This window comes from Microtus ochrogaster, chromosome 5 (assembly GCF_000317375.1).
Source record: "Microtus ochrogaster isolate Prairie Vole_2 chromosome 5, MicOch1.0, whole genome shotgun sequence".
Lineage (NCBI taxonomy): Eukaryota > Metazoa > Chordata > Mammalia > Rodentia > Cricetidae > Microtus > Microtus ochrogaster.
The window spans coordinates 91130952-91145502 of NC_022012.1; the positions used below are offsets into that span (position 1 = coordinate 91130952).

The 14551-nt window shown below is 51.6% G+C and overlaps 1 protein-coding gene across 4 annotated transcripts in view; it reads left to right on the forward strand.

The window, feature by feature from the left end:
- The window catches only part of Ctdspl (CTD small phosphatase like), a 121822-nt gene extending 108016 nt beyond the window's left edge, over nt 1-13806 (forward strand). For all 4 annotated transcript variants that reach the window (XM_005348074.3, XM_026779151.1, XM_026779153.1 and 1 more), the window contains 4 exons: nt 1104-1160; nt 4778-4870; nt 8627-8812; nt 10804-13806. In XM_005348074.3, the coding sequence (XP_005348131.1) occupies nt 1104-1160; nt 4778-4870; nt 8627-8812; nt 10804-10929 (462 nt within the window). In that variant the 3' untranslated portion in view covers nt 10930-13806. The remainder of the gene's footprint in view (nt 1-1103; nt 1161-4777; nt 4871-8626; nt 8813-10803) is intronic.
- The last annotated feature ends 745 nt before the right edge of the window (nt 13807-14551 follow it).

Genomic DNA, 14551 nt, shown 5'->3' on the forward strand with positions numbered 1-14551 from the left:
AATGGTCTAGCACACTCCACATAGTGATGGGATGATGGTCTAGCACACTCCACATAGTGATGGGGCAATGGTCTAGCACACTCCACATTCTTCAGTTTATATGCCGATGAAGAGTGTGTGGTATACCAATGAACTTAAATGCAGACCCAGTTTACAGTCTAACCAGAGGCTCGGCACACCCTCTCCACACAGTGGCCACCATGTACTTCCTCTGTCTTCTTCTGTGTCTCTCTTGCCCGTAGGATCTGCACGCTGATGAGTCTTTTGGACTGTTCCTTAATTTTTCTAGCTTGTGAAATTCTGTTTAGAATACATATGAGTCTGTCATTGAGCTACGATGACTGCTAAAGTCCTATTTTATTTCCGAACGCATCCACTACTCTCCAAGAGTTAGGTCCAACGCCTGTGACGTTGTGGGTAGGCTGGGTTTTGTGTTTCTTAGAGCAGAGCAGTTGAGAGGGTGGCTGCCTTCCAACCCCAGAGCAAGAAACCAGGCCAGGCCACCAGGCAGGGCCCGAGGCTGCTGATGGAGCCATGGGGACCCATGAGACATCATGCCCACCACCACAGCAGTTGTACAGGGCAGACACTGGAGTCCGGAGGGGGCGGTCTGCCCAGGCTCCTGGTGGGCGGCATCTGGCTTTCCGCCCGCTGTGGGTCGGTGCTCTGAGCATCCCCTGCCAAGCTGCCCACACTGTGTGTCCAAGGACAAATTGCTTTTCCAGTGGTGGTAACTCTGGCCAGTAGGCTTTCATCGCTGCCCCCTGGTGGCCAACATTGGTTCCCCTCATCCTGTCTGGGTCCCCAGGCAAGGGCTGGACTCTCTGAAGAGCCCGTTCTTTTGCCAGGCTGTGCCACCCTTTGTGGTGGAGGCAGGCGAATGACCAGGAGGTTGGACCAGAATGCTGAAATGCCACGACAATCAGAAAGAAACGTGCCTTCCTGTTTGTGTTATTTCAAGGACCCAAGGCATATGCCAGCACCCTCCTGAACTGTTTCCCCCAGTTATCAAAATATTGGTCCAGGCAAGCTTTTTTCTTGCTAAAATTTCCAATTTTCTTTCCCATTTCAGACGTATTAATCACAGTTCCTTTTCTCTCTAGCCCATTAGTAATGCTGATTTCATTGTTCCCGTTGAAATCGATGGAACTATACACCAGGTAAGAAATCGAAGCTAACCTGGAGTTGTGGCGAGCATTTTCTTCTTGTGACCACACTACCTGCGAATGTCATTTCTAAATTTTCATCTCCATGGTGATTTTATTCCAGCCACAGGAAACAAACTTTGTATAATAAATACAGTGACCCAGGCGTGGAGACAGAGGCAGACGGATCTCTGAGTTGGAGGCCAGCCTGGTCTACAGAGCGAGTTCCAGGATAGCCAAAGCTGATACACAGAAAAATCCTGTCTCAAAAAATCAAAAGGAAATAAATGAGTGCAGTAAATGAATTCCTACCTCACACACATTGTCTTACACCAGGTTAATGAGGGACCTTTTCTGCTCACAATCGTTAGATGTGATTGTTCTTTGGTTTCATTTATTTAGACTTTCAGGAGTTTCTATTTTCATTATTTTATTACTTTAAAAAAAACAATCTAGGCCAGGCGGTGGTGGCGCACGCCTTTAATCCCAGCACTCGGGAGGCAGAGGCAGACGGATCTCTGTGAGTTCGAGACCAGCCTGGTCTACAAGAGCTAGTTCCAGGACAGGCTCCAAAACCACAGAGAAACCCTGTCTCGAAAAACCAAAAAAAAAAAAAAAAAATCTAAATTCCCACTCCCTCCCCTCCTCCCACTCCCTCCACAGACCCTCCCACCCCACCCCCTCCAATCCTAAGAGAGGGCCATGCACCCTGCCCTGTGAAAAGTCCAAGGCCCTCCCTACTACATCTAGGTTTACATCCAAAGAGAATAGGGTCCCAAGAAGCCAGTACATGCCGTGGAGACAAATCCCAGTGTCACTATCGGTGGCCCCTCAGTCTGCCCCAGCTGTCAACCCCCTTCTCCCCACCCCAACCCCATCACAGGCTTGACATCTAGCTACTGTCCTCCTATGATTGCTTTAGGCCACTCTGCTAGCATGCAACAGGGAAATACCACCAGTCAGCCATTATGGGGCATTCTTGGGAAGAGGTGTTTTTGTTTTAGGGGGTTTTATTGTTTGTTTGTTTGGTTGGTTGGTTGGTTGGTTGGTTGGTTGGTTGGTTTGGTGTTTTGTCTTTGCCATCAGCAAGCTTTTCTGAAAATGGCTTCATTTATGGATAGATTAGAAGCATGGTAGGAGACCTAGCCTTGGAGGTTAAAGTAGAGGCAGCTTTTGTCAGATTCCCCTTAGGAGTGATGGGACCGTCTCCCCTGGTGATGTCAAGGCCTTAGGGGAGAGTATGTGGCCTCAGATGGCAGCAGGGAACATCTAGTTCCTAGGCCACATGGGATGTCATTTCTTAATGATGTCAATAAGGCCCCGTGACTCTTGAATGCAGTCACAACTGTCCAGGCCTGTGACAAAAGTTGGCCGGATAGCCACCTCACTGCCTAGATGGGGAAACTGAGGCTTAGGGAAAGGGTTGGCTTAAGATTATATGTAAAAGTATCAAAATGAGAATCCTGACTCCCAAGCCAGGGTTCTCTTTTTTGGACTTAGACCTAGCTTTGCAGAAAGCGGGACCTGGGAAAGGCGGTGTCTCCACATCTCACGCTTGAAAGCCATGGTAAAGCCAGAGCTGCAGGCACCTGGGCATTAACATTCGCAACCAGCATCTCCTGGTTAACTCGGCACCTGACAAGCAGTTCAAACTTCCGCACTGAGTACTGTGGTTGGGCAGAGCTTGAGATGAGGCACTGGAGGGCTGCCCAGTGGCGTGGAGAAAAAGTAATCCTCCACACCATGTGACCGCGAGCATGCGCAGCTCCTCCAGCCCCTTCTCTTTGACCCTAGACACCCCGGGGCTGGGATTAGAGACTCTTAAGGGGAGGAGGCCACAGGTGCTAAAGCAAGAGGACCAAGGCCCTGGCGAAGGCCGTGGCCTCGTTCAAGTAATCCAGGATAGGCTGTGCAGGTCCCAAGGGGCCTATTCTTGGTTACTTGCACGGGGACGCGGGCCTGGACGCCGGCATCCGGGCCCAGGACCCTCCTTTCTGCCAAAGGCGCCAACATCAGAGTTCCCTGTCAGTCTCCAGCTCTTTGCACGTAGCCAAGCGTGCTGGCCATGCAATCCTCCCAGGGACACAGGACGGGAGGCCACACCCAGTTACTGGCACCAGGACCAAGGAGTGTTGCCAGCGAAGGGGGTCCTGCGGCTGCTACAGCCACAGCTCTAACCTCAGCCCAAGCTCCCACCCCAGCTCAGCAGGGTCCTATTGGTACTCAGTCTCCCTTCCCTCTGGCCCCTCCCTCCGCCCCCAACCGCAGAACCAGGCCCCAGACCCACTCTTTCAGCTAGCAGGGTGGGCGCTCTCCCACCTAGCCATTGACCCGCACAGCACCTTTTTCTGGGGTGCTGCGAAGCAGTTGTTTTCACGTGGGAATGTCGTCACCGGCAGGGTCTTCTCACAGGCGGTGCAGAGCCCTGTGCTCCCTCTCCAGAGCCTTTCTCTCTCTCTCTCTCTCTCTCTCTCTCTCTCTCTCTCTCTCTCTCTCTCTCTCTCTCTCTCTGTACTTACTACCACCCAATTTTTCACCTGCAGCTGCTCCTCCCTGGCACAGCCTCACATTCTCTGGCTGCCTATGATTGGCTGAGCGCACGGGCTTCAGCCCAACACCACGCGTGTTGTCAAGCATCCGGGTCCTGCTTTGTGTTCACACTTTGCTCAGCCCAGAAGCTTGATTCGGTGCTCAGTGTGAGACCTCCTATTGATCCTTCAAGGTCAAGGCCAGATGTGATTCTCTCTGACTCCCTCCTCTGGAAAGGAGAACTGTCTTTAATGTAGATGCCACCCCCACCGCCCTGCTCCGCCCCCACCCACCCCTGCCCTGTGATGGGTGTTGTATTCGCTAATTTCTGTAAGTGTATGTTCAAGGCTGTGAGCCTGGCAGGGGCAGGCCTATATCCATCCCATTCAGCCTTGGAGCAGTACCCAGCAAAGCGTTGTGGCCTAGTAAATACGTTGTGTTTTTAAAGACATAGGCTAACTTAAGTGGAATTTATTTAAGTTTTAATCGGGTCCTCCCTCTTCCCACTTCTTCTCCCTGGCTTTTCTTTCTTTCTCTTCTCCCAGTTCCCCGAGACTCACTTCACCTCCAGAGACAGGAGCCTTGTGGTCCTGTGTGGCCCGACTGTGGGAAAGAGACGCCCCTTGCCACTCTGGAATACTTTCTGTGTTCCCACATAAGCAGAGTAACCTCCATGGTGTTGAGCAGAAACTCTCCAAGCATCTTAGCCCCTGGGCCTTTTCATGGGGTGGGGGGTGAGGGTGACATTCAGAGTAGAAGGCAGCAGCTAATCCTCGACTTCCAAAAGCACGGCACATAGGCTGTGTGGCCTGCGTCCACATAGGACTGACTCGCAGTGTCAAAAACCACGTAGGATGAATGAGCAGCTTCACCTGAACACGGCACAGCTGTGCCCCACCTGCTAGCTCTGATGCCATAAGACCCTCGGCACCGTGGTCAGCTTCCCTTTCTCCTTGTGAGGGGTGTCTGCTGGCATACCTGGCACCTACATCCAGCCCTCCAGTCCAAACCTGGCAGCAGGAAGAGGGCCCCCTGGGGCAGCTCTGGATGCCCAGGCTGTCCGGCTGCTGTGTGGCTGATGCCTGTGTCTCCTCCCATTGCAGGTGTATGTGCTGAAGCGCCCACACGTGGACGAGTTCCTCCAGAGGATGGGGCAGCTCTTCGAGTGTGTGCTCTTTACTGCCAGTTTGGCCAAGGTGCGTCCTGCTCCCCTGCCCCCCCCCGCAGACTCCCAGCCGTTGCCCCAACCCCTCCTCCCTCCACCATCCCCCCAAGCTGCCAAGAGCCTTTTGTTAAGGTGGAGGAAGCTATTTTTGAGGTGACAGGTTCCCACCCCAGATGGGATGGATGCAGGCCATGTGCATACTGCCAGGCTGAAAGGCTCTGGTTACCATGGTGACAGGGAGCATTTAGAACAAATGCTCCATGAAAGTTGCTGTATGCAGCCACCTGAAACCAGTTATCCACAGACGAAATCACAAGACCTGTCCATTGTGACTGCAGAAGGATGGCTGCCCAGCACAGGCATGGTGGAGCATCCCTCACCCACTGACTAGCAGGCGGATGTTAGAGGTCTCTGTGTCCCTGGGTTTAGTGGCCACAGGTCTGGGGGAGGAACAAGTAGAGACAGGTATCAAGTGTCCCTTGCAGGCATGGGCTGATGAACGTTCTGACTGGCTTAAGGAGCTGCCTGCTTTCTGGTGATGCCTCGGTTTCCTCCTGTCTAATTGGGGCTAATTCCATCTGCTTGATGGAGTGGATTAAATGAAGTCGCCAGCGTGGAGGCTTAAGCACAGCTCCCAGCTCCTATTAGGCAGTCGTTCCTTGAGCCCCTGCCATCTTTTGTGCACTGCTCTGGGTACTGTCACAGGGTAAGCATTCCTGACGTTCAGTGTATAGGATCGTACATGTTGGTTACCTGGCTCATTGGTACCGTGCTGTGGGTAGGGAGGGCAGGCCCCTGGCTCCTCCGAGGTCTGCCCACCATGAGTCTCACAGAGTCACGTAATCCACAATGTCTCCATGAGCACCTCAGAAACTCTGAACAGCCACAAAGATGAGCTCTGTGGCGTGCAAATTAACCCTTTGTGTGCAGAACTCCTCCGGGAGCCACCAGCAGCCTCCTCCTTCGTGGCCTGACTAGACAGCACCCACATTCTTCTACATGTTGAACTTATGACCTCCGGTCCTCAGCACTGCACCGCTGGCTGGGGCATTCCCATCTGGGTGTGTTCTCCATGCTGGCCAAGGCAAGGGCCACCTATGGAGCACACCGCCAGCCTCATCAGCTGGCCTCACCGTGAGCTGCTGAGGAGAGATCCCACACGTGGGCTTTGTTCACTTGTACAGAAAACAGAGCATGACCTCAAGGAAATAGTCTTCCCCAGTGGTGCCAAGACAAATTGTGTGCGCAGCCTCAATGGTCCCTCTGATGCTGCTCCGGGATGCTAAAGAACCTGGAGTAATAAACAGCCCAATAGCAAGGCGAGGACTGCACCCTGGCATTGTCCCCAGCGTTCCCCTAAACATCCTTGTTTGGGCCGCTCTTCCTGAGCTGCTCCCACCTGCCCTACCATCTGTTTTCCTGGCCCTATTTCAGTGTTATTCTTGCCCTGCAGAGCCAGACCCAGTCCCTACTGCAGCCTTGTAGCCTTTTCGACCCCGGTGGCCAAGTTGTAACAATGTGTGGTTGGGGTTCTAGCTCTCTACGATGAGTTTAGCTCAGCGCCTGGCCTGCTGCATCTATACAGTGAATCTTCCTGCCTCCTGCTAGGGCCTGCAGGCGCAGCCCACCGCCTCCTGCCAGGGCCTGTGGGTGCAGCCCACCGCCTCCTGCCAGGGCCTGCGGGCGCAGCCCAGCGCCTCCCAGACTCCACAGTATCTGCGACTTGTCGTACATCCTGTCGTTCATTCTACCTCCACACGTCATAGGGCACCAAGGACACAGAAGAGAAGAGATTGTGCCCCTGCCTTGGGTGCCTGTAGGCTTCATCCTAATCTTGCAAGCCTGGAGACCCCCAGACACTTCCCTAAAAGGTGATTGGCAGGACTGGAGAGATGGCTCAGCACTGGCTGCTCTTGCAGAGTACCTAGGCTCAGTTCCCAGCACTCACATGGGAGCTCACAACTGTCCCTAACTCCAGTTTCAGAGGATCCAATGCCCTCTCCTGGATCCTGTGGACACTGCACACATACGGGGTGCCCATACATACGTACATGCAAGCAAAACATACATAAAAACAAACCAACCTTAAAAAAAAAAGATGAACCTTTAAAAACATTTAAGGGATGATTGCCACTTCTGGTGGTAGCGATGAGGAGAAAATGATCCATCTTTTTTCATGCGAGTCAACCCTTTGTAGAGCGCTCACACGCCCCTTAGCCAGCTTCATCCAAATAGTGCTCTGAGCTGCTTGGTCAGTGGGAAATGCAGCTATTCCTGGACTCTGTCCCACTCGGGATGTCCTGGGAGTGAAAAGGACTTTCCCATGGACCCAGCTGCAGCACATCTACTCCGGCCTTGGTGACTCAGTGTCAGGTGTTTGCTCCCTCCCTGGCTGTGGGCCTCACTTTGGTCTTGCTGGTAAATCCAGGCCTCGAGTGAGGCCTGAGGGACAGGGCAGCAATGGGATGTGCTGTGTGCCCTGTACTGACTGAAGACAGTAGGTCAACACTGGGAATTTAAATCAGGGCAGCGGTAGGATACGCTGCGTGCCCTTCAGTGGCCACTCTGACGGCTGGGGGTCAATGAGCTGGGAGGGGAGGGCCAGCAGGAAACAGGAGCTTCCCAGGCCAGGAGAACTCGTCCAGGAAGATGCCTTAGATCTAAAGAAATGAAGGTGGGAGTCAAACTATTTTTGGAGATGAAACTGACAGGAACTGCTGACGGATTCAATGGGAGAGACCTGTAAGAATGCAGTGCTCTCTGATATACACGGAGAGGAAAATACCACAGTCCTAAAATACCTCCAGTTATTCGGTCCTTCTTTTACAAGTGGCCTAAGGGGCTAATGAGATGGTTCTGTGGGTCAGGGCACCGCCATGCAAGTCTGGCAATGAGGGAAAACCGTTCCAGAAAGGTGACCTCTGGACCTCCACGTCATTGTACACTTGTGCACGTGAACATAGCGGCAATGAAATGATTTTTAAGTAAAAAAATTGAAAGTAAGTCCGAGAAACTGGGAAGGTGGCTCAGTAGGTAAAGTGTTGCTCACACTTCCCTAGAATGCAAAGAACCGGGCGTGGCAGCCAGCGTGGTCCTTGCAGGTCCAGTACTGAGGAGGCGGAGACACAGGGTTCCTGGGGCTACTAGCCAGCCAGTCTGACTGAACTGGGTGCTGCAGGTGCAGGGAGAGACCCTGACTCAAAAAGCAAGGCTGGGGACAATAGAGAAAGACCGACGGTGACCGCGTGTGTCCTTGCACACCTCTACACACACACAACCAAGACAAGGGGTAGTCTAGGCGTTTCTTATGGGGCCATGGATCTGCACTTCGTAATGCTGTCTACTTTTCTGAATTACTCAGAAGAGCAGGCCTTTCCCTCCTTCTTTTTCCTCCCCTGACACTTAGGGCCGCCTCTCTTCTCTCTAAAGTTTCCCACACCCTCACCCCACCCGCCATGCAGCTGCCTGCCTCTGTGTGACTTTTTTTTTTCTTAACATGATTTCCTCCAGTCTCCTCTGGACAGCTGCCAAAATTTACAGCTTGCCAGACCTGGGGTTTTTCTTTCCAAATCTAATAAAATACACCAAACAAAAAGTCCGGCCTGATGTCATGACTCATGCCTTTGATCTCAGCACACGGGAGACGTTGGCACAGGAGGAACCTATCCTGGGCTGCTACGTGGAAGATACCTTAACCACCTTACCTCCCCGCTGAAAGGGGTCATGTGTGCTGGTGTCCTAGGTGGATTTCTGGCTCTTCCGGCTTCATAGAGACTCTTGTTTCCAGTATGCAGACCCTGTGGCCGACCTCCTGGACCGCTGGGGCGTGTTCCGGGCGCGACTCTTCAGAGAATCCTGTGTTTTCCATCGTGGGAACTATGTGAAGGACCTGAGTCGCCTGGGACGGGAGCTGAGCAAAGTGATCATCGTGGACAATTCTCCCGCCTCCTACATCTTCCATCCGGAGAATGCAGTAAGTAGTCCAGAAAACAGGCTGGGAAGCTGTGTCTGCCTCTGGCCTGCCTCTCAGGCGCCTGCCAATCAGAAGCCACTCTGAACACCTGTGCAAGGGGGGGCTCTGGTGAGACTGTGTCGCCCTGCCTGTCCTGGAACACTGTAGACCAGGCTGGCCTGGAACTCACAGAGATCCACCTGCCTCCGCCTCCCGAGTGCTGGGGTTAAAGGCGGGTGCCACCACTGGCCTTATGTCCATTTTTAAGTCTAGAGTTGTATGTCTCTACTATTATAAGGGGGACATGACCATATTCAGCTGAAAGGTAAGAATAAACCATCAAACTACTGCCTCACAGTTAAATATGTTCATGTTGCCAGGTGTGCTGGTGCCCACCTTTGATCCCAGCACTCTGAAGGCAGATGATCTCTGTGAGTTCAGGGCCAACCTGGCCCACATACTGAGACCCTTTAAATAAGTAAAGAGATTCATGTTAACGAGTCAATCCAATTCCACCTAGTGCACCTGGCAGTTGTCTCCAGCAGACGGGGGTGTGTCCGCCGCTGCCACGGTTCCCTTCCACACGGCCATTTCTTGTATTAGCTACCGTATACACTGTTCATGTTGCCATCTTGACGTGTTCTCTGGGATGTGAATTGGTTAAGTCAGGATCTAAAGAAGGTCCCTGCATTGCTTCATTTAATGTGTCTCCATTGTAAGCATTTCTTTTCTCCCCGTTGTTTCTTCTCTATCATTTATTTGTGGAAAGTTTCCTAAGTTGTCTTAAGAGAATTTTCTGCATTCTGGATTTAATGGCTGTTAGTAATTAATATTTTTAGCCACCTTTCCTCCTTCAGGCAAGCAAGTAGACTTTCTATTTGCTATTTGACTAGACTCGGGCTTCTTCTATTTGCTATTTGACTAGACTCGGGCTTCTTTTAAATGTTTTCCTTTTTGTAGTTTTATTTTTAATTACCTGTTTGTATAAGAGAGAACATGCACATGAGTGTAGTACCTGCGGAGGCCAGAAGAGGACATCAGATCCTCTGGAGCTAGAGTTACAGGTGGCTGTGAGCTGCCTGATGTGGGTGCTGGGAACTGAACTCAGGTCCTCTGCAAGAGCAGTACATGGTGCTGCCCTTAGCCACCAAACCATCTCTCTAGCCTCTCTTTGTAATGTTTTAAAGAGCTTGCTTTATTTTTATTTGCATCTATGCATGTGTGTGGCATGCATGCAGTACCCATAGAAGCCAGGAGAGAGCACTGGATCCCCGGAGCTGAAGTTACAGGCGGTCATGAGTCACCTCGTGTGGGTGCTGGGAACCAAACTCGGGCCCTTTGGGAGAGCAGCAAGGTGTCCTAAGGACTGAGGCATCTCTCCAGCCCCCTCTTTTTCCTTTTCTAACAAGAATATGTCACAGATAGTGCTGTTGACATGGTTCAGTTGACATGAACCTAGCATGAAGGAGGCTCTGGGTTCAATTCCAGGACTGAAAGTAAGTAAATAAATACCTTTTGTGTTTTTATTCTCTTCTTGGAACTCCAAGCTTCTCTCCACTCCCACCTCTCCCTCCTTCTCTATGGAGAACTAAAGGGAACTCTCTTTTTGCCGTATCTTCCGAATGCCCTCAAATTTGACATTTCCATGTTTGCCTGGTTGGGCAGGAACTCTCTGCTTCTCTTTAGCACACAGCTTAAAGCACTGGCCCTAAGTAGAGTCTGGACCGGTGTGCCTGGACTGGGCTCTGTGGTTGGTGGTTGTCAAGTAACCTCTGAGTGGCATCCAGGGCAGTGCAGTGCCATAAAGAGCTTTGGAAATGGGCATCTTTTGTTCAGCAGGAGCACTCACTGGGGCTCGCTCACACACCCTGGGGACGTCTGCCTCACTGAGCCGCCCCCTACCCCTGTGTCAGCGCCAGCACTGACTTTGGACCAGCTGCTCTTGGTGCTCCGGAGCAAACAAGGGACGATGGTGACGGTGTCACCCTTGGTCCTGACACGCTGTCTTGCAGGTGCCTGTGCAGTCCTGGTTCGATGACATGACGGACACGGAGCTGCTGGACCTCATCCCGTTCTTCGAGGGCCTGAGCAGGGAGGACGATGTGTATGGCATGCTGCACAGACTCTGTAGCAGGTAGCCCCCGCCTCAGGGCCTCGGGGCCACGGCCCGTCTCCACCTGTGCGCTCTGGAGCCCCTGGCTCAGGGGACCCTCCCAGCCTCCGCTTTCTGAGTGGAGCATGAGCCGACTCCATGCTCCGGGTCACAGGGTGAATGTCGCCATTGCCTACCTGTTTCGTTTTGGGTTTGTTTTTTCTTTTTTAAAGAACAGAAACAACTATTTTAAAGGAAAAAAAACTCTTTTAATAGATTTCATAAAAGGACATGCATTTTACCAGATTCGATTTTCTTAAAACATACCAAAAAGAAAAAAAAAAGGAAAAAAAGAAACCTTTGGTCTCTTTCAGACGCCCTTTCAACTATCCTCCCTCCCAAGAGACAGTCCGTCCCCTTTGTCCGGGTTGGGGCAGCTGACCCAGCTCAGAACCTTTTTCCTACAGGGTGAAGTGCCTTTTTGAATGTTATTTTAAGCTGAGAGTTACTTTTGTATACGACCTATTTCCAGACATCTTTTAGTCTTTTACTGTCTTCGATACGCTAAGACAACAAACAGGAGAGTTTTCTAGAACCTGGGAGCCTGTGTGTGGTGGGGTGAGGGTGTGGCCAGGGAGAAAGCGGTCATGGGAGCCTGCCTCCCAACAGGTGCGAATGTCAGCCTGTGGCGTGTGCGGGATCCCGCTCCCTCTTCAGGAGTCTTCTCGTGATGTTCGTGGTCCCCGCCCGTTTCTGGCCTGTCCAGAATGTACCTGCCCGTGGCCCCATGCTTTATGAAGCAACCAGTCCCTTTTGTTACGATTTCCGATGTTGATAAAATTTGTCTTGAGGTTGCATTTTCCCCTTGAACGGTGACGTTAGGGTCACATCTGCTTTCCCACAACGGTCACACGTCTGTCCCGTGTTGTTTTCCTGTTGTCAATGGTTTGAGGAGAATAGTTACAGAAAACCCTAAAACCCTTGGACTGTCAAGTCTTTCCTTCCAAAAGCTGGGTACACGTGGAGCTGTGTGGGACTTGCTGCTACTGCGCTGCCACCAAATGGAACTGACCAGCGGCTGTTACACTGTTCTTTGCCACTGTGCCTATGCTCAGAATTCGCTCACCGCTAAACTGCAGGCTTGGACAGGGTCAGAAACAGGTGTCCCGCCCGCCCCATCAAGCACGGCACCAACCGTCTCCCTTCCTTGGCCCTGGCCACCAAGAATGCTGAAGGGCACAAAGGGGTTTTTTAAATAAACAAATTAATAAATAATAAAGGGCCAGAGCAGCGCTCAGGTGTGGCATCCACCTCACACCGCAGCCAACATCAGAGCCTATAGAAGAGCTCCCCTGTCTCGCCTGAGAACCTGTGGCCTGGACCAGCCGCCACCTCGATGTGGCCCAAGTCCATCTCAGCCTCTTTGGAAGCACAGCCTCTTCAAGCCAAGGGTTGGGGAAGCCTGTCTGAAAGGGAGCAGGGCTCCTCGCTGGAGCCCAGGGGTCTCTTTCCAGCCATTCCCTGTTGGGTGTTCAGCAGTGCTGTGTTAGCGTCGCTCCCCCAAGAATGAAAAGATCCCTTTTCGTGTTGGCACCGTTGCCTTAGTCCTCGGGGTTGGGCCTCAGCCAGATTTCTGCTGGGAGTTGCTGGCACTAACAAGACTCAAAATCAGGGGTCAAACTTTAAAAAAAAAATTTTTTTTTCTTTCACAAAATAATGAAGCCAGCTACCTGGCCTACCTTCCCACAGTGCTTTGGTCTGGGAAACCACTGTGCATTCAGAGCAGAAATACAGAGGGATCATCAGACCTCCTAACTTTCTGAGTGTGCCGAACCCAGCGATCCCTGTGCCAATTACAACAGAAACTGCCCCTTTGCGAAGCATCACCACAGATAACAAGTTCCGTGGCCAATCCACATATGCCATAAGTCCTCACGGAAACCAGTCCTTAGCCGATCCCGCTGCCTTAAGTGTCTTGGGTGTTGCAGTGTCTGCCGCGTGTCGATTTCCACGCAGAACAAGGCCCGGATGAGAACCTCAGATCGTCCGTCACCTGTGCCTCTTGCTGTACTGGTGTCACGGGCCTCAGTTTGGAAAAAGGGGGAAATGGACTGAAATTCCAGAACATTTCAGGGGAAGTGAGCCTAGAAAAAGGGCTCCACTTCAGACAGGTTCAAGTTCTGGAGCTGCGCATGGCCCTGCCCTTGAAGTACCGGGTGGGGAGCCCTGTTCTTACCACCGCAAACATGGGATGTCTCAGGTGCGTGGCAGGGCCTCTGAGGCTTCTGAAATCCGCACCTTATTTGACCAAGCTCCAAAATGCCAATTTTTCTTTCTTTAAAAAAAATCTGCTTTATGTACATAATTGAAAAAAATCTATATTTTTTAATCAGTTACTTGTAAATGAAGCAATAGAATTCTAACAAGGCCAAGAAAGGAGACGAATGTGTGAGGTTTATTTTCTTAAGGTAAATACGGGTATTGCTTTTGATTGTTAGTTTATTAAAAGTGTGGGCTTGAAAATTTATCAGCCACTTCTGTGTGCCATATCCTCCCCCACGTTACCAAAACACTCCACCTCCTTAGCCAAAAGAAACAGCTGACCTCCCAAGTTTCGTGACCCTCTCAACTCCACGTTCGGACCACTCTCCGAGACATGTGCTTTCCACGTGAAGGTCTGGGACAGGAGGCTTGGGATTGTGGACTCCAGCCTACGCCTTTTGCATGACCTCAAATGGGGGCTTCCTGGGCACCCCGACCCCTGATGATGTTAGTGTTCTGTCTTCCATTCGTTCTGGAATCCTCCATGTTGGTCTGTGGTTTCATGCACTAGCTGTTTGTAAACAATGTGTTTGTGCCCTGTTGCTCATGGCAGTTGGTGGGGATTCCTTTGATGCGGTGCAACGTCGATGAGATTGGGGACATGAGAATGTCCAAATGACACTAACTTGTCATTGGGACATGAGAATGTCCAAATGACACTAACTTGTCATGGTTACAGCATTTGAAGTTGGGGTACGAAATGAAACCTGGACGTGTGTATAGCCTGGCAGCATTTTACTACCCTGGTTTCTAATAAAATCCAGAAACACACAGCCCTATTGGTCAAACACTCGTGATGTGTGTGCCTCTGCTTCTCATGGTGCTGTGCTGGACAGCTGGCACGCCAGCGGTTGAGAAGAGCGGATGGCCTCCCCTGCGCAAACTTGCTGGCTGCCTCTGCTCCTGTGTCACTGTATATCTGACCGTGTCTGTCCCTAGAGCCGCCCTGCAGATGGACACCGCAGCAGTCGCGATGCTGGTGTCTGGGGGGGTACGGTTTTCTGCTGGATGCTTGTGACGATCCGGCGCTGCTTGGGAAATACTACATGTGGAATATGCACGATTCTGGGGACAAGTATTGTCAATCAGTGATTTCCCTCCTGCCAAAAATAAACTCATGAAACTGCACTGTCTCGTGGTTGACCTGCTTCTCCAGAGGTATGGCCTGTTGTGGGGTTTTTTTATGTTTATTTTTTCCTTCCCCTGCACACCACACCCTTCTGTGGACACCGTGGGTCTTGAGGTCATTCTCACTTCTACAGAGCAGGGTGGACGGGAGCCGGGCCACAGCACTTAGTGCCAGAGTTCCTAACACCTAGGGTAAGAAAACCATCCAACCCAAATTG